Raw genomic sequence first — 20,829 nt, 5'->3', positions numbered from 1 at the left:
GCTTGCCCAATTTGCAATCGAACTGTTGGCTTGCCCCTCATCCAGTGTCCTGTCCGAAAGGACGTTCAGCGCAGCAGGGGGGATTGTGACCGATAAGCGTACTCGCCTAGCTCACCACAGTGTTAACTACCTCACATTTCTAAAAATGAATGAGGCATGGATCTCGGAGGAATTCAACACATGTGATCAGTAGACCATGTATATGTCTATAAACAATTTTTGGAATCAAGCACACAGACCTTCTTAATTCATTTGGCTCACTTCCCTGACCCAAAAAAGCACACCGTACTATATGCCCCTACCCTCCTCTTTGAAGAGGTTGAGCGGTGTCATATTTCTACTGGGGCTGCTTATTATGAGGGGTTCCCACCATCCCTGTGCTGTGCTGACTTCCTCCTGGGTGTTCTTATTATGAGGGGCTCCCACCATCCCTGTGCTGTGCTGACTTCCTCCTGGGGGTTCTTATTATGAGGGGCTCCCACCATCCCTGTGCTGTGCTGACTTCCTCCTGGGGGTTCTTATTATGAGGGGATCACACCATCCCTGTGCTGTGCTGACTTCCTCCAGGGGCTGCTTACGGTGCTGCTGTCAGCGCTGTATGTCACGGAGCTGCTGTCAGCGCTGTATGTCACGGAGCTGCTGTCAGCGCTGTATGTCACGGAGCTGCTGTCAGCGCTGTATGTCACGGAGCTGCTGTCAGCGCTGTATGTCACGGAGCTGCTGTCAGCGCTGTATGTCACGGAGCTGCTGTCAGCGCTGTATGTCACGGAGCTGCTGTCAGCGCTGTATGTCACGGAGCTGCTGTCAGCGCTGTATGTCACGGTGCTGCTGTCAGCGCTGTATGTCACGGAGCTGCTGTCAGCGCTGTATGTCACGGAGCTGCTGTCAGCGCTGTATGTCACGGTGCTGCTGTCAGCGCTGTATGTCACGGAGCTGCTGTCAGCGCTGTATGTCACGGAGCTGCTGTCAGCGCTGTATGTCACGGAGCTGCTGTCAGCGCTGTATGTCACGGAGCTGCTGTCAGCGCTGTATGTCACGGAGCTGCTGTCAGCGCTGTATGTCACGGTGCTGCTGTCAGCGCTGTATGTCACGGAGCTGCTGTCAGCGCTGTATGTCACGGAGCTGCTGTCAGCGCTGTATGTCACGGAGCTGCTGTCAGCGCTGTATGTCACGGAGCTGCTGTCAGCGCTGTATGTCACGGAGCTGCTGTCAGCGCTGTATGTCACGGTGCTGCTGTCAGCGCTGTATGTCACGGAGCTGCTGTCAGCGCTGTATGTCACGGAGCTGCTGTCAGTGCTGTATGTCACGGAGCTGCTGTCAGCGCTGTATGTCACGGAGCTGCTGTCAGCGCTGTATGTCACGGAGCTGCTGTCAGCGCTGTATGTCACGGTGCTGCTGTCAGCGCTGTATGTCACGGAGCTACTGTCAGCGCTGTATGTCACGGAGCTGCTGTCAGCGCTGTATGTCACGGAGCTGCTGTCAGCGCTGTACAGTGGTGTGAAAAAGTGTTTGCCCCCTTCCTCATTTCCTGTTCCTTTGCATGTTTGTCACACTTAAGTGTTTCGGAACATCAAACCAATTTAAACAATAGTCAAGGACAACACAAGTAAACACAAAATGCAATTTGTAAATGAAGGTGTTTATTATTAAAGGTGAAAAAAAATCCAAACCATCATGGCCCTGTGTGAAAAAGTGATTGCCCCCTAAACCTAATAACTGGTTGGGCCACCCTTAGCAGCAACAACTGCAACCAAGCGTTTGCGATAATATGCAATGAGGCTTTTACAGCATCCTGGAGGAATTTTGGCCCACTCATCTTTGCAGAATTGTCCTAATTCAGTTACATTAGAGGGTTTTCGAGCATGAACGGCCTTTTTAAGGTCATACCACAACATCTCAATAGGATTCAGGTCAGGACTTTGGCTAGGCTACTCCAAAGTCTTCATTTTGTTTTTCTTCAGCCATTCGGTGGTGGACTTGCTGGTGTGTTTAGGATCATTGTCCTGCTGCAGAACCCAAGTTCGTTTCAGCTTGAGTACACAAACAGATGGTCGGACATTCTCCTTCAGGATCTCTTGGTAGACAGCAGAATTCATAGTTCCTTTTATCACGGCAAGTCTTCCAGGTCCTGAAGCAGCAAAACAGCCCCAGACCATCACACTACCACCACAATATTTTACTGTTGGTATAATGTTCTTTTTATGAAATGCAGTGTTCCTTCTATGCCAGATATACTTGGACACACACCTTCCAAAGAGTTCCACTTTTGTCTCATCGGTCCACAGAATGTTATCCCAAAAGTCTTGGGGATCATCAAGATGTGTTGTGGAGAAATTGAGACGAGCTTTGATGTTCTTTTTGCTCAGCAGTGGTTTTCTCCTTGGAACTCTGCCATGCAGGCCATTTTTGCCCAGTCTTTTCCTGATGGTGGAGGCATGAACGCTGACCTTAACTGAGGCAAGTGAGGCCTGCAGTTCCTTGGACGTTGTTGTGGGATCTTTTGTGACCTCTTGGATGAGTCGTCGCTGCGCTCTTGGGGTAATTTTGGGCGGCCGGCCACTCCTGGGAAGGTTCACCACTGTTCCATGTCTTCGCCATTTGTGGATAATGGCTCTCACTGTGGTTCGCTGGATTCCCAAAGCTTTGGAAATGGCTTTATAACCCTTTCCAGACTGATAGATCTCAATTACTTTCTTTCTCAATTGTTCCTGAATTTCTTTGGGTCTCGGCATGATGTGTAGCTTTTAAGGATCTTCTGGTGGACCTTACTGTGTCAAGCAGCTCCTATTTAAGTGATGCCTTGATTGTGAACAGGTGTGGCAATAATCAGGCCTGGGTGTGGCTAGAGAAATTGAACTCAGGTGTGGACAACCACAGTTATAGTATGTTTTAACAAGGGGGGCAATCACTTTTTCACACAGGGCCATGATGGTTTGGATTTTTTTTCACCTTTAATAATAAACACCTTCATTTACAAATTGCATTTTGTGTTTACTTGTGTTGTCCTTGACTATTGTTTAAATTGGTTTGATGTTCCGAAACACTTAAGCGTGACAAACATGCAAAGGAACAGGAAATGAGGAAGGGGGCAAACACTTTTTCACACCACTGTATGTCACGGAGCTGCTGTCAGCGCTGTATGTCACGGAGCTGCTGTCAGCGCTGTATGTCACGGTGCTGATGTCAGTGCTCTGTATTACGGTGCTGCTGTCAGTGCTCTGTATCTCCTGCACCCTCTTGTTTGCCTACCCTGGTCCCTGACCTTCCCTCTCCTCCATTGCCTTCATTAGCTCCATAGTCCTGAATTGTCAGAACAATTTCCCAAATAAAAAAAAAATGCTTGTAGTTATCGATCCCAAATTCACCTCATACATGTATTATGCTATTGTCCAGGTGGTGGGACTACGTGCTACCCCCTAATAATTACCCCGTGGCCGCAAATTCGACCTAAAGGTTTGCGAAATTCGCCTCCCATTGAAGTCAATGGAGCCCGCGGCGAACGGTCGTTTTCGCGAACGTTTGTGCCCGTTCGCGTTTCGCGTTCGCGAAACGTCCCGTCGGAAGTTCGTCCATCACTACCAATAAACACAGATCTAAAATATAAACCTAAATGCCACAATGTGCATGGACACATACATTAGCTGAAATAAAACTGTATTCAGTGACTGAAAGAAAAATGCATCTAAACGTGCCGTTTTTTCTGCCCGTATGCATGTGGCCTTAAAGTGGTAGTAAACTCTGTACTACCACTTGTAATTACAGGCAAGCCTATATGAAGGCTAAAGCCCCGTACACACGAGCGGACTTTTCAACATCCAAAGTCCGTCAGACCGAGTCCGTCAGACTATCCGATCGTGTGTGGGCTGCAACGGACTTTAGCTTCGCAAAAGTCTGACGGACTTTAGAAATGAAGCATGCTTCAAATTTTCCCGACGGAACTCCGCCGGACCCGGTCCCCTTCGAAAAATTCGCTCGTGTGTGTGCTACTCCGACGGACTAAAACCAACGCTAGGGCAGCTATTGGCTACTGTCTATGAACTTCCTACGTCGAATCCAGTCGTACGTCATCACGTTCGACTCCGTCGGAGTTTGGTGTGATGGTGTGTGGTCAAGTCCGTTCGGTCGAAAAGTCCGCCAGAACTCCGCCAGAACTCCGTCGGAACTCCGTCGGAACTCCTTTGGAGGTCTATCAGACTTAATCCCTCTCGTGTGTACGGGGCTTTACTTGTAGGTACTGTGAATATCTCCTGAATTCACACAGTTTAGAAGATATTCAGAGTTCATGCAGCCAATGACATCTTCAGCACTTACAGTACCGTTCCTTCATAGCCCATGTCATAGACGGCGGCTCCCACATACATCCATGGGAGTGACGTCATCGCATCCCCAGCCACTCATGTAGCTGGAGGCCGCAGACCCGGGAAAGACGGGAGAAGATGTCAGCCATCTAAGTGGTGACAGCGCAGCACTGGAGGGCTTTCGTTCTCAGGTACCGGTAAGTCTATCATAATGTGCTAATATGCGATGCATACTAGCACATTATGACATTGCCTTGCAGGGAATTTGTTTTTTTATCACCTGTGGTTTACAACTGCTTTAACCGCTAGAGATCTGCGCTATAGCCAAATGACGGCTACGGCACGCTCTGTGATTAGTGAATCTATGAGACTCGCCTGATCACATATCGGAGTAAGGGGTCGATCTCGACCCCTTACCACATGATCAGCTGTCAGCTAATGACAGCTGATAATGTGATAACAACAGAGCCGGTAATCACCAGCGGCCATGAGAGGGACTTCAGTCCCAATCACGGCGAGCTGGCGCCAGCTCATCAATGCCCACCTGCCCCCTGTCAGTGCCACCTAAGTATAGGCAAAAGTGCCACCCATCAGTGCCCATAGTGCCACCCATCAGTGCCCACAGTGCCACCTATCAGTGCCCACAATCTGCCTCAACAACAGTGCTCCACCTCAGTGCCACATGTCCGTGCCCATCAGTGTCATCGACCAGTGCCCATCAGTGCCGCCCATCAGTGCCCAGCAGTGCCACCTATCAGAGCCACCTATCAGTGCTCATCAGTCACATCTATCAGTGGTACCTATCAGTGCCACCCACCCATGCCACCCATCAGTGCCGCCCATCAGTGCCACCCATCAGTGCCATCTTATCTGTGCCCATCTTTGCCTATCGGTGCCACCTTATCTTTGCCCATCAGTACTCCCTTATCTGTGCCTATTAGTGCCGCCTTAACTATGCCTATCAGTGCCCACCAGTGCAGCCTATCAGTGCCCACCAGTGCCACCTCATTAGCGCATTTCAATGAAGGAGAAAAATGACCTGTTTGCAAACTGTTATAACAAACTATTAAACATGATTTATTTATTTTTTTTGCATCTTTTTTTGTTTGTTTAGCAAAAAATAAAACTCCCAGCTGTAATTAAATACCACCAAAAGAAAGTTCTATAACAATTTCATTTGGGTACAGTGTTGTATGGCCGCGCAATTGTCATTCAAAGGGCATCAGCGCTGAAAGCTGAAAATTGGTCTGGGCAGGAGGGGGGTTTAAGTGCCCAGTAAGCAAATGGTTAAGGATAATTGAAACCTGGAATTCTATTTTTAACTTTGTTTAAATTGCTAATATTACTGAAAACAAAAAGCGTGGCCAGGTAATCTCTGGACTGTGTTTTTTTGTTTGTCAGCTATAACATGTGCAATGACAGGCACTGAAAGTCTTATGCCCCGTACACACGAGCGGACTTTTCGACATCCAAACTCCGACGGACTGAGTCCGTCAGACTATCCGATCGTGTGTGGGCTGCAACGGACTTTAGCTTCGCTAAAGTCTGACGGACTTTAGAAATGAAGCATGCTTCAAATTTTCCCGACGGAACTCCGCCGGACCCGGTCCCCTTCGAATAATTCGCTCGTGTGTGTGCTACTCCGACGGACTAAAACCGACGCTAGGGCAGCTATTGGCTACTGTCTATGAACTTCCTACGTCGAATCCAGTCGTACGTCATCACGTTCGACTCCGTCGGAGTTTGGTGTGATGGTGTGTGGTCAAGTCCGTTCGGTCGAAAAGTCCGCCAGAACTCCGTCGGAACTCCGGCGGAACTCCTTTGGAGGTCTGTCAGACTTAATCCCTCTCGTGTGTACGGGGCATTACTGAGTTACATACCAATATTATAAAACCTGATGAACAGAAGTCTAAAAAGCTTTAAAGGGTGATAGGTGACATCAGTTTGAAATTATTTTGGTTTAATGCAGTCTTGCTTAAATGGATATTCTGTATAAGCACATGTTTCATTTGCAACTTTGGCTAATTTTCTGCTCTCATCTTTTTAGCCCTGTCTTTGATCACTGACATTCGGGCGGACAGAGTGGATCAAAAAAGCATCACCTTATCATGGCAGGAGCCTGCTTTCCCATTCATCAACAACACAGAGTATGAGATCAAGTACTATGAAAAGGTATTTTGAGCTTTTCTTATTTTCAGTGCCATTACTGCCCCAACAGACTATTTGCTAATACAACATAAAAGAAAATATTTTTCTGCAGGTTTAGAGGCTTGTAAGTATGTAGGTGATTGCAGCATTTCATAAAAGTCATACTTTGCCATAAACTACTCTGACGCTGGTGCACGTTTTATTTCTTCTCATTTCAGCTGCTTTTTATTTCATTTATAAAGTTTGGCAAAATAACTTCTTTCTTTTGCACTTTTGTCCCATTTTGATGTTAATTGTAAACTATTTTGTTTCTAAATTATAACCATTTGACATTGACATTTGTGATGCTGAAGTTCAGTGTTAAATGGTATAGCAAATCACTGCTCAAACTTTTTTTCTTTCAAGTTTTTTGCAGACTGGGGATGGTTTAGATCTTTTGTGAGGTCTTAAAGTGACTGTAAAGGCCTTTTTAAAAAACAAACAGACATGTCATGCTTACCTCCACTGTGCAGCTCCTTTTGCACAGAGTGGCCCTGAACCTGCTCTTCTGGGGTCCCCCGGCAGCTCCTGCAGCTCCTCCCCACATCTGATAACCCCCTTGGAGAAGTGCTTCCCTTGCGGGCGCACTTCTGAGTCCAGAATTTGCGTCTATAGACACAGAATGCAGGGCTCGGCCCAGCCCCCTGGCGCCCACGTCATTGGATTTGATTGGCAGCAGCAGGAGCCAGTGGCTGTGCTTCTATCAATCTGTCCTAGATGGGGAGTCATGGCATCTAGACCTAGAGAACGAGTGCCCACATTGTGGCCTGGCAGGGTCTCTTTTATCCCGGAGACGATTTGACCTGGAAGGGCTGACAGACAAAAAAGAGAAAAATGTTGTCAACAAGCCAGCTCATAACAAGCCTACAACAGTTCTCTGGCCTTTTGACTTTGCCTACACATACTTTGGGCATGAGGGCTGGCCGCCTGGAGGCAGCGACCTGTTCATGGCACCGAAGGGAATACTGAGCACTAGTCTGCACTTTCCGGAAAGCCACAGTCCTAGGACAGGGAGTAGGATGCAGGGTTACTAAAAAGGTGACATTTCCCCTTTAAGAAACCCCCCCCCCCCCCGTGATTCACGGGTCTGTGACAATGCTCAACTAGTGCAGGATGACCAGGACCTGGTGAAGACAGTGGCAGAGGCAGAGCACCTTTTAAATCCCCCGCCCTGGTGACATCACTGCTGTACCCCTAGTGCACCTGAATTAAGGAAACCCAGCTAATAGGTGTCTGCATGGCTGCCGGGCCCTACACCAAGCTGTGCTATGCTGAAATCAAGCCTTGGTTTCACTCATGGCTCGCCCATGTGCAAAAGTACCCCTGCAGCCACGAGCAGGAAGAGATGCAGCATCCTGGAACACAGGAGCATTCCAGGCACCATGAGAGGCCTTGAAAACACTAGAGCCAGGGAAGAAGGGGGAGAGAGAGATTTACATATAATACACATACTGCTGCCATGGAGAGACACTGACGTGATGGAGTCTTCAGACCCTGCACCATGATGGACGTCCTGTCCTGGGCATACACAGGCCACCCCTCACCACTGGGACATTCCACCTGGAGTCACTCGCCCACCCACAGCTGGGCCCAGGGCTCTTGCACCACTTCACAGTATGCCCAACTCCGGTCTGCTAGGGGCTCAATCATCTGGACTGGACATCAAGCCAAAAACTTAAGTGCACGGCTGTGTTGGTCCAAGAGGAGGACAAAAAAGGAATGCAATCTCTGGCTGCGAGCTCACATTTATGGGAACAGAGTCCTATAGAATTGGAGAGGAGGCGGGGTAAACCCACACGTAGGCTGCCATGGAGTGCATCAGGAAATGTCTTTTAATTTAAGGGTTTCCATGGAGACCAGAAAAATTCCTTCACCATGCTGGATTACTTAATGAATGAAAGAATGACCAAAAGTTTAATGCAAATGAAAACTGAATTTTAATCTAGTGCTTTTGTAAAATGCTCCATATACAAAGCCATACAATCTGAGTGCACTGAATTTAAAGAGAAATATAAAATGCTAACAAATATGTTACAGTATGGTAGTAGCTCAAACTGTTACACTCTGTAGACACACTGGACATTACAATATTGCTGGAGAAAAGCAGACATTCACTAAACTACTAAATTAAACAGATGAAATATATTTTAGATACTACTAACATGAAATATTGTGGACTTCTTTGTGTCTTCATTCCTAAGCATCTACAAGAATATAGTTAGAAGCAAGATGACTGAATAGACAAGTAGACTCATTTTTTTTTTTTACTTAGCACTACATAGATATACAATGCTTTAGAGCATTTGATGAAGGGTCGCATTGGTTATATCATAAAGAAAAAAAAATGCCCTACATGTCAACTCAGAGAGGCGTGAGGAGAAAGGGTTGGCAGGGTTTGGGAACAATAGAGACATGGGCGTCCGCAGGTAGGGGCAAGGGGGGTCAAGTGCCCCCCCCCCTGGAATCAGGGATCGGATCTTAAATTCAGCACAGTTGCATTGCTATTGGGGTGCGGGCTCTGTTCCTTCCCTATTGGCCGTAACTGAGGGCCAATCAAAGGAGACTAGGAGAGCATCATGGTACATGGGGATTACTTATCCTAGGGACTGTACTATGTCCGTAGTCTCTGAACATGATAATGTGATAATGACATTGTCGAAAAGGGGTGGTGCATGGAGTCACCCTAAAATGATGCCCCCCCTTGAAAAAAGTTCTGCGGACGCCCATGAATAGAGATTGGGATAAATGTTGTAACCTGTCTAGAAGTTCTTCTAACCAGGAGTGGTTAGGTACAAGATATCTATCTGTCCAGACAGGAACGAGATTCTTGCCTGATGTGTCAGATAGGCCTGATTGAGTGACTACCATTTAATGTCTGTGTACTGTTTAAGCTCTGCAGTAAGTCCTTGAACTGAGATCAGATGGCTTAGAAGGGCCAAAAATAGGTGTTTTATTTGTAGTAGAAGGGACAGTTGACAGCTGTGTTTTCAGGGGGAGATAATGGCTGCTATACATTATTATATACAGATCCATATGGTGCTTTATATAATGCTGTACTGTGGTACATTACAATGAATTTAAATGTGATGGGAAACATACTGTGTAGTGTACCCCACCTTTATTTACTACTGTATTGTGCTACATTACCCTAAATTACATTGTCATAGGCTTTATATTATTGTATACTTATGTGTTCACAGTGCATAGATCCAACAGGAAAACACAGCTGTCAGCTGTCCCATCTACTACAAATAAAACACCCATTTAGAACTACCTTTCTGTGTGTACCAGCAAGAAAGTTTGCTGCTTTTTACCTGATAGGTCATACATTGCCGTTTTTTGGTTGTTTTATTGGAATTTTGCATTTTCTTTTCTTTAATCTTTTTGTAGGTTTCTAATAGGTCAGGTTTTATTGTCTTAGAGCCGATGTTTGGAGTTTAGTATTTCAGGGCTGCAGGTTAATATTGCAGGTTTCCTTTTTAGGTATACTTTATATAGTTACATAGTAGGTGAGGTTGTCCATAAGGCCAACCTATGTGTGTGATTATACGTCAGTATTGTCTATCCCTGTATGTTGTGGTTGTTCTGGTGCTTATCTGATAGTTTTTTTAAACTATCCATGCCCCCTTGCTGAGACCGCCTGTGGAAGGGAATTCCACATCCTTGCTGCTCTTACAATAAAGAACTCTCTACATAGTTTAAGGTTAAACCTCTTTTCTTTTCATTTTAATGAGTGGCCACGTGTTTTGTTAAACTCCCTTCCACAAAAAAGTTGTATCCCTATTGTGGGGTCACTAGTATGGTCAGGGCCGTCTTTAATACTGAATCGACCCTGGGCAAAAATTTTCTTGGGCCCCCCCCCCCCATGCAATTTCCCTCTCCACCTGCTCTGAGACATACAATAAATAGCAGCTAAATTTAAAATCAGTTTACTGTATCAGATCAGGCAGCAATTGCGATTGGTTGCCAGCAGTTACGGCATATCATTACTGCTTACTGACTGGTTGCTAGAGGTTACAGCACACATTATGGCTCACTGATTGGTTGCTAGATGTTACAGAACATCATCTCCTCACTGCAGGAGTGCATGATATACATATGAATGCTACCTTTATTTACATATCAATGCCGCGGCCCGCAGCTATTTACTTTGTATTGTCGCCGATATTTACATATTAATGCCAGTTATTTACATGTAAACACACGGCTTGCAGGTGAGTCATATGTACACAACAATAGGGCAGAGCTGGGCAGCATTAGTACCAGCACTTCACACTGAGATATTGGGACACAGAACAGGACTAAAACTTCAAGGGACAAGGGAATTTAAACCTGGATAGTTGGCAAGTGTGAGGTAGCTGTTTTGGGCCCCACAACAATGACAGGGCCCAGGGCAGCTGCCCCTTTTGCCCTACCTTAAAGACGGCCCTGAGTATGGTATTTGTAAATTGAAATCATATCCCCTCTCAAGCATCTCTTCTCCAGGGAGAATAAGTTCAGCGTTTGCAACTTTCTCCATAACTAATTTCCTCCAGACCCTTTATAAGCTTTGTTGCCCTTCTTGCACTCGCTCCATTTCCAGTACATCCTTCCTGAGGACTAGTGCCCAAAACCGGTCAGTATACTCCAGGCGTGGCAGGACCAGAGTCTTGTAGAGTTGGAGAATTATCTCTGGAGTTGATCCCCTTTTTAATGCATGCCAATATTCTGTTTGCTTTGTTAGTAGCAGCTTGGCATTGCTTGCAATTGCTGAGCCTATAATCTACTAGGTCCTTTTCCATCCTAGATTCCCCAGAGGTCCCCCCCAGTGTATAGATTGCATTCCTATTTTTGCCAACCAAATGCATTATTTAAATTTTTCTACATTGAACCTCATTTGCCATGTAGTTGCCCACCCCAAAAATTTGTTCAGATCTTTTTGCAAGGTTTCCACATCCTACAGAGAAGTTATTGCCCTGCTTAGCTTAGTATCGTCCGCAAATACAGGGATTGAACTGTTTACCCCATCCTCCGGGTCGTTTATGAACAAATTAAATAGGATTGGTCCCAGCACAGAACCCTGGGGGATCCCACCACCCGCCCCTGATCATTCGAGTACTCCCCATTTATCATCACCCTCTGAACTCGCCCTTGTAGCCAGTTTTCAATCCATGTACTCACCTTATGGTCCTTGCCAAGGGACCTTATTTTGTACAGTAAACGTTTATGGGGACCTATGACAAATGCTTTTTTCAAAATCCAGATACACCATGTCTACAGACCTTCCTTTATCTAGATGGCAACTCACCTCCACAGAGAAGGTTAATAGATTGGTTTGGCAAGAACGTTTTTTCGTGAATCCATGCTGATTATTGCTAATGATAGCGTTTTTATTACTAAAATCTTGTATATGTTCCCTTAGTTTGCCCTCCAAGTGGTTGCATAATATTGATGTTAGGCCTGTGATTCCCAGGGATGTATTTTGGGCCCTTTTTAAATATTGCTGCTACATTGGCTTTTCTCCAATCTGCTGGTACCATTCCAGTCAGTAGACTGCCAGTAAAAATTAGGAACAATGGTCTGGCAATTACTTGACTGAGTTCCCTAAGTACCCTTGGGTACAAGCCATACAGGCCCAGGGTTTTCATAGGCACATATTATTTAAAGCTGTTTGATGTTTTTTCTGTTCAAAATGTGTCAGTGATTTTTTTTTCAAATATTGTGTATGCAATTAGTACAATATTTTTCCATTTTGTGAGCTTTGACTTAAAATGCAGACTGATGCAGATACTAAAAGTGCTTAAATATCATCTATGGAGTCAAAACAACAGTTTGCTGTTTTTGTTCTGAGAAATAATTATACTTTAATAATATCATCATTAAAGCTGTCTGGTGTCTCCCGATAAAAAAAGCACCCTAGTAAAAGTGCTTAAATACTCAGTATGGAGTCAGCAGAATAATTTGCAAGCTTTATTGTGTGGACTAATAAATACTAAGGATTTTTGGATTTAAAGCCAGCTGTTTTATATTCTGTTCAATTTGCACCTTATAATGTTTTAGTGGGGATTTTGTTTTTGTGAAATAAATACACGCAAATGTTGATTTTTAGAATAAAGGCAGACTGTTATCGCTATTGTTAAAAATGCAGCCTACCAAAAGTGCTTTAATACTGTCTATGGAGTCAGTGCAACATTTATCTCTTTATCTATATATATATATATATATATATATATATATATATATATATATATATATATATATATATATATATATATATATATATATATATATATATATATATATATATATATTCAAAAGTATTGGGACACCTGCCCTTAACCACTTCAGCCCTGGAAGAATTTACCCCCTCCCTGAATTTGGCGATTCGGCACTGCGTGGTCGTGCGATGTGGCTCCCAAACAAAATTGACATCATTTTTTTCCCTCAAATAGAGCTTACTTTTGGTGGTATTTGATCACCCCTGCAGTTTTTATTTTTTTGGCCTATAAACCAAAAAAGAGTGAAAATTTTTGAAAAAAACACATAATTTTTTTACATTTTGCTATAATAAATATTCCCCAAAAATATTTAAAAAAAAATGTTTTCCTCAGTTTAGGCCGATATATAATCTTCTACATATTTTTGGTAAAAAAAATAAATAAAAAAAAAAAACGCAATAAGCGTTTATTGATTGGTTTGCACAAAAGTTATAGCATTTACAAAATAGGGGATAGTTTTATGACATTTTTATTATTTTATTTTTTTACTAGTAATGGCAGTGATCTGCGATTTTTTATCATTACATTATGGTGGATACATTGGTCATTTTTGACACATTTTGGGACCATTGTCATTTATACAGCAATCCGTGCTATACAAATGCATTGATTCCTGTGTAAATGACACTGGCAGCGAAGGGGTTAACCACTAGGGGGCAGTGTAGGGGTTAAGTATGTCCTGGGGAGTGATTCTAACTGTGGGGGGCGTGGCACATCCCTGATCTCTGCTCCCGATCACAGGGAGCAGAGATCAGTGACACTGTCACTAGGCAGAATGGGGAGATGCTTGTTTACATTAGCATCTCCCAGTTCTTCCTCTCTGTGAGACGATCGCGGGTATCCCCATGGCAATCGAGTCCACCAGACCCGCAACCTCGACTCACGGAGCTTGCCGTGGGCACGAGTGCGCGCCCACTAGCCGCCTCCTAAGGGGCAATGTAGAGGTACCTTAGTTTGCCTGTACGAGCCTTTCTGCCAACGTATATCATTGTGAGGAGGTCAGCGAGCGGTTAATGCCTTTACACGCACATGAACTTTAATGGCATCCCAATCTTTGTCTGTAGGGCTCGATATTGTGTTGGCCCATCATTTGCAGCTATAACAGTTTCACCTAGGGAATGTTTGACCATTCTTCCAGAAGTGCATTTGTGAGGTCAGGTGATGTTGGATGAAAAGGTCTGGCTCACAGTCTTGCCTCTAATTCACCCCAAAGGTGTTCTGTGGGGTTGAGATCAGGACTCTGTGCAGACCACAAGTTCCTCCACCCCAAACTCACTCATTCATGTCTTTATGGACCTTTCTTTGTGCACTGGTGCGCAGTCATGCTGGAACAGGAAGGAGTGATCCCCAAACTGTTCCCACAAAGCCAGGAGCATGAAATTGACCAAAATGTCTTGGTATGCTGACACCTTAAGAGTTCTCTTCACTGGAACCAGGGGGCCAAACCCAACCCCTGAAAAACAACCTCACACCATACCCCCCCCCCCCCCCCCCCACACACACACACACCAAATGATTGTGACCAGTGCACAAAGCAAGGTCCATAAGGACATGGATGAGCAAGTTTGGGGTGGAGGAACTTGACTGGTCTGCACAGAGTCCTGAAATAAACCTGATAGAATACCTTTGGGATGAATTAGAGTGGAGACTGCAAGCCAGACCTTCTCATTCAACATCAATGCCTGACCTCACAAATGCACTTCTGGAACAATGGTCAAACATTCCCATAGACACACTCCTAAACCTTGTGGACAGCCTTCCCAGAAGAGTTGAAGCTGTTATAGCTGCAAAGGATGGGTCAACTCAATACTGAACTCTAAGGCCGCGTACACACGCGGGGACTGTTCGCCCAACTTTGTCCGCTGAACAGTGTTTCGGTGGACAGTCCGCCCGTGTGTGGGCTTTCAGCGGACAGTTTCAGCGAACAGTCCGCTGAACAAGGTTTTTCGGAAATTCCGAAAAACTGTCCGCTGAAACTTTGTTTCAGCGAACAGTCCCCTCGTGTGTAGGCTTGTTCGTCAAACTAAGTTCCGCGCATGCTCAGAAAGGATTTACACGCCGAAAGTTATAATGCAGTGTATAAGACGTCGTATTTTTTGTCCCGTCGTACGTGCCGTTCACGTCATCGCGCATGGTTTCAGCAAACTGTTCGTTCGTCGTGTGTGGCCATGTCCGTCCATGCTAATTTTGAGCGGACTGTTTGCTGAAACTGTTTGACGGACAAAGTTGAGCGAACAGTCCCCGCGTGTGTACGCGGCCTAAGAACTAAGATTGGGATGCCATTAAAGTTTATGTGCGTGTCAAGGAAGGTGTCCCAATACTTTTGACAGTATAGGATATATTTTGCAAAACATGGGATAGTTCCCCCAGGGCTTTTCAAGGTATTTCAATCAAAATCATAGAACTTTGGTAAAATCTTTCATTTATACAAAATGCAAATGGCAGTACATTCATCTTCATGACTCCAATTCTCCCTAACCAGGAATGAGCAAGCTGAGACCATTTCTGCAGGTCAGACCTAATTGTGTTCAGAAGAGGCATAAAATTGTTTATTATTCAAAAAAGAAAAACCACAGAGATGATCAAATACCTCCAAAATAAAGCACTATTTGTGGGCAAAAAGCATGTAAATGTTGTTTGAGTACAGCTTCGCACGACCACGCAGTTAAAGCAAAGTAGTGTCGCTTTGCAAAAAATGGCCTGGTTATTGAGCAGCCAAATCTTCCGGGGCTGAAGTGGTTAAAAGAAATTTCAGTGATCCAAAAGCCTCTGTACGCTGTTCTCACCTCCCCAATATGAAAAACTGCCCCAGAGGAGGCACACTCTTGGACCTCCAAGGGGCGAAGAAAAGGGTGGCACCTGTGAGGCATTTTCCAATAATCTGTACGGTTTAGGAGATATTCCCCGTGCAATGAGCCACTGACTGCAGTGGCACATGTGCACAGGGGATTCTCGGCTGAAAGCCCGGCACATGCTGGGCCTTGCCAGAAAGAAGTCATGCGCGCGGGAGTGACGACATGGCGACTCCAGCCACTCACAGTGCTGGAGCCGCAATACCTGGAAGACATGCCGAGGCAACATGTCATCTCCCTCGGAGTGGACCAGGTGAGTTACCGACGCCTTGTTCTAAAGGGGAGTATTTCATAATGAGCTAGTATGCGGTGCATACTAGCTTATTATGCCTTTTGTCTTACAGAGATATAAAAAAAAAAAGTGTCAGCAGGTATACAACCACTTTAATCAATCATTAAAAAAAACATGTACAAAGATAAGTGTTATCCAATGCAGCACTGCTGAACAATCTCGGGCCAGTTAGTCCCTGTCCATATTTGGCTGCTCTCTCTTTTTATACATATTGTATATTATTTATTTATTTTTAATATTTGCCTTTACTTTAACCACTTCAGGACCGCCGTATTGCCAATGTACGTCAACACAATGGCACAGGCAGGCACAATCACGTAGATGTACGTGATTGCCTTCCAGCGGGTGGGGGGTCCGATCGGACCCCCTCCCGCTGGTTACGGCGGTCCGGTTCGTTCCAGGAGCGCTCCATGATGAGGGGATGGCCGTTGGTTTTCGGCCACCCCCTCTGGATCGCTCCTGGCCAATGAGAAGCTTCCTCCCACTGTGTATTGTTTACACAGGAAGGAGGAAGTGATGTCATTCTCCTCGGGGCGGTCTTTTTGACCGGACTACGAGGAGAAGACTAATAGTAAGTGTGCACCAACACTACACTGACATGTAGGTACACACAGGCACACAAACCCCCCCCCCCCCCCCCGATCCCCGCCCCCCGATCGCCCCCCGATCCCCCCCCGCCCCCCCTCCCCCCCAGTCACAGTGTCACTGATTGCATTGATCATTTCTTTACTGATCAATGCATTCAGTGTCAGTTGTGACAGTAAAAACTGTCAGGACAGTTAGTGTTAGGTCCAGGGTAGCCCCCTATCACCCCCCCAATAAAGATTTAACCCCCTGATTGCCCCTAGAGTTAACCCTTTCACCCCCTTTTGCCAGTGTCACTAAGCAATCATTTTTCTGATCGCTGCATGTGTCGCTAGGTAGCTAGTTAATTTTTTAGGTTCACCGCCAGGTTTTTATATCGCTAGGTACCCCGATATACTACCCAATAATGGGTTTTAACCCCCTGATTGCCGCTAGTTAACCCTTTCACCCCCTTTTGCCAGTGTCACTAAGCGATCGTTTTTCTGATCGCTGCATTAGTGTCGCTACAGTCGCTAGGTAGCTAGTTATTTTTTTAGGTTCACCGCCAGGTTTTTATAGCGCTAGGTACCCCGATATACTACCCAATAATGGTTTTAACCCCCTGATTTCCGCTAGTTAACCCTTTCACCCCCTTTTGCCAGTGTCACTAAGCGATAATTTTTCTGAACGCTGCATCAGTGTCGCTAGTGTCGCTAGTGTCGCTAGGTAGCTAGTTATTTTTTTAGGTTCACCGCCAGGTTTTTATAGCACTAGGTACCCCGATATACTACCCAATAATGGTTTTAACCCCCTGATTGCTGCTAGTTAACCCTTTCACCCCCTTTCACCAGCGATCACAGTATAAGTGTCACTGGTGACGCTGGTTAGCCAGTTAGTTATTTAGGTTCCCCGTCAGGTTTTTATATAGCGCCAGGGACCCCCATATACTACCTAATAAAAATTTGAACCCCCTGATTGCCCCTAGTTAACCCTTTCACCACTGATCACCGTATAAGTGTTACGGGTGACTCTGGTTAGTTTGTTTTTTATAGCATCAGGGCACCCACCATTTATTACCCAATAAAGGTTTAACCCCCTGATCACCCGGCGGGTGATATCAATTAGGTTTTAGGGTCAGGGTCTGCGTCGCCCCAGGCAGCGCTAGGTTAGTGCCAGTACCGCTAACACCCACACGCAAAGCATACACCTCCCGTAGTGGTATAGAATCTGAACAGATCAATATCTGATCTGATCAGATCTATACTAGCGTCCCCAGCAGTTTAGGGTTCCAAAAAAACGCATTGTTAGCGGGATCAGCCCAAATACCTGCTAGCACCTGCGTTTTGCCCCTCTGCCCAGCCCACCCAAGTGCAGTATCGATCGATCACTGTCACTTACAAAACACTAAACACATAACTGCAGCGATCGCAGAGTCAGGCCTGATCCCTGCCATCGCTAACAGGTTTTTTGGTAGCATTTTATATTCAAATCCGGAAGGCAGTGCTTGGTTTTCGGGGTCCCGTACGTGGCTAGGCTCCCAAAAAGTCCCCCACATGTGGTATCTCCGTACTCGGGAGAAGTAGCAGAATTTATTTTGGGGTGTAATTTGACTTCTGCCCATAGCATGTGTGAGCAATATATCATTTAGTGACAACTTTGTGCAAAAAAAAAAAGTTTGTAATATTCCCGCAACTTTTGGCAAAATATAAAATATTCCATGGACTCAACATGCCTCTCAGTAAATAGCTTGGGGTGTCTACTTTCCAAAATGGGGTCATTTGGGGGGGTTTTGTGCTATTTTGGCATTTTATGGCCTTCGAAACTGTGATAGGTAGTGAGGAGTTAAATCAAAAATTTGCACCCTTAGAAATCCTGAAGGTGGTGATTGGTTTTCGGGGTGCCGTGCGCGACTAGACTCCCAAAAAGTCCCACACATGTGGTATCCCCATACTCGGGAGAAGTAGCGGAATATATTTTGGGGTGCAATTCCACATATAACCATGGCATGTGTGAGCAATATATCATTTTTTTTTTTTTTTTGTCATTATTCAATCCCTTAGGACAAAAAAAATAAATATTCAATGGGCTCAACATACCCATCAGCAATTTCCTTGGGGTGTCTACTTTCCAAAATGGGGTCATTTGGGGGGGATTTGTACTACCCTGCCATTTTAGCACCTCAAGAAATGAGATCGGCAGTCATAAATTAAAAGCTGTGTAAATTCCAGAAAATGTACTTTAGTTTGTAGACGCTATAACTTTTGCGCAAACCAAAAAATATACGCTTATTGACATTTTTTTTACTAAAGACATGTGGCTGAATACATTTTGCCCTCAATGTATGACTAAAATTTAGTTTATTCGATTTTTCTTATAACAAAAAGAAGAAAATATCATTTTTTTTCAAAATTTTCGCTCTTTTTCCATTTATATCGCAAAAAAAAAAATCACAGAGGCAATCAAATACCATCAAAAGAAAGCTCTATTTGTGGGAAGAAAAGGACGCAAATTTCGTTTGGGTGCAATATTGCATGACCGCGCAATTACCAGTTAAAGCAGCGCAGTGCGAAATTGCAAAAAGACCTCTGGTCCTTAAGGTGTTTATTGGTCCGGAGCTGAAGTGGTTAATTTGTGAGCCATTACTGTGTTACAAGTGGTACACTGAGTGTTGGGTTCAACTGGTTATCTGGTGTAATAAATGTGTCTGCGAAAAGAAAATTGTTTTTCTATTCGTATAGTGTATTATTTACATAAATGTGGATGAAAAATAAATGTTTAACTAGAAAACTGCAGTGTGTCTTTTTGAAAATGTGGCCTACAGAAAAATATTTACAACTTCATGATGGAAGGTAAAACAAATCCTAACACCAGAACATAATTTTGCAACTTTGACATGTGTTTGTAAAACTGTAAATATAATTGCAACTACTTAGTGTTTCCAGGAGAATTTTTTTTATTAAAATGTACCTGTTTTTTTTTTGCTACTACCATAACCTACCACAGAAAAAACCCTAAAATAAATTCTCCTGATCCTGACAATCGCAACAATACCACATATGTGTATGTTATTTGTTGTTTGTATCTGTAGTGTGGCCAAGAAACAATGGTGCGCATTTTGCTTTTTTATATCCTACCTAAAACACGCTGACACTAACTGATGCCTAACCTTGACCCTAACTCTGGTCCTAATCTAGATCAAGCCCCGCTCTATGTAGCTATTTTTTTCTTTATTTTTTTTTTAATTATTATTAATATTATTATTATTTTTTTATTTTTATTTTTTTTACAAATACTTCTTGTTTTACACGTTTCTCCTCTAGCAAAGATCTTTTGTATAAGAAACAAAATACAAACAAAATACAGGAGCAGGCTTTACATTGATCACTGTCAGAGCCAATCAGAGGCTGAATAATATACAACCGGGATGAATAAGAGATGAATAATATATACACATAATAATATACTGCGAAAAAAAACATGCTTGTGGAATGTAAATTAAAAAAATAAAGAGCAGCTAGCACGCAATGGAATATTTAACATAGCACCAATATTCATAAATCTGTGCAAATAAAGGCAGCGCTACCCAAAATGACACCATCAAAGTGAAAAAATTACAATCTTATACATATATCACAAATTAAAAAAAAAATAAAGTGCATAGAACACTCAGTAAATAAATAGTTCCAATATTGCAATAAAGTTCAACATGATGGTAATGTACTACACTGAAATGATGTAGTGCTTCAAACTAAAAAGCTTTGACCTTTCCACCAAGCACAGAAGAGCTTATTAATAGCCTACAAGAATACCATGACCCTCTGAATATGATTGGTCATGGTAAGCATGTGTGTATATCTCCAGGCTGCTTTACTCCTTAGCAGTACTCGGGATATCGTTTTTTTTTTTTTTTTTGTAGAATTTAAAAGATGAGATTGGCATGAGTAAATACCTTTAGTATTGTAGGTGTTCATTTACTGTAAAGGAGTTGTAAAGCCTCATGGTTTTTCAACTTAATGCATTCTATGCATTAAAGTGAAAAACCTTCTGTGCTGCAGCTGCACCCCAGACCCCCTTTTTCTTACCCGAGCCAAATCGTTGGAGCACGTTGGAGCATGAGCCCAGCAGCTCCGGCCACTGTGTTTTAGAGCACTGTTGCACCTAATGATTGTTGTGCCAGTATGCTAATGCTGCTGCATTGTTATGTTTATTGGCTTTAAAGAATTGAAATTGCTCACATGTAAAAGGGATCTTCTTCAGTTTTGGGACTTTTTTGATTTATCCTTGCATGGATACTTTTTTCACATTTTGATTATGTATGTTTATTGAAAATTGTCAATAATTGTTTATTATAGTTGCACTTTATATACTTATTTTGTCTA

At 44.0% G+C, this 20,829-nt stretch overlaps 1 protein-coding gene across 1 annotated transcript in view; it reads left to right on the top strand.

Annotated features, from left to right (window-relative positions):
• EPHA10 (EPH receptor A10) overlaps positions 1–20,829 on the top strand; it is a 943,825-nt gene that overhangs the window by 658,832 nt on the left and 264,164 nt on the right. The window contains exon 6 of the mRNA XM_077481808.1: positions 6,346–6,470. Coding sequence (XP_077337934.1) covers positions 6,346–6,470 — 125 coding nt within the window. The remainder of the gene's footprint in view (positions 1–6,345; positions 6,471–20,829) is intronic.

Source organism: Lithobates pipiens, unplaced genomic scaffold (genome assembly GCF_037356315.1).
Source record: "Lithobates pipiens isolate NorthernLeopardFrog02 unplaced genomic scaffold, aLitPip1_a1.2 Scaffold_16, whole genome shotgun sequence".
Lineage (NCBI taxonomy): Eukaryota > Metazoa > Chordata > Amphibia > Anura > Ranidae > Lithobates > Lithobates pipiens.
Note: the sequence above shows the minus strand (reverse complement) of the source record. Positions and strands in the feature narration are given on the sequence as shown.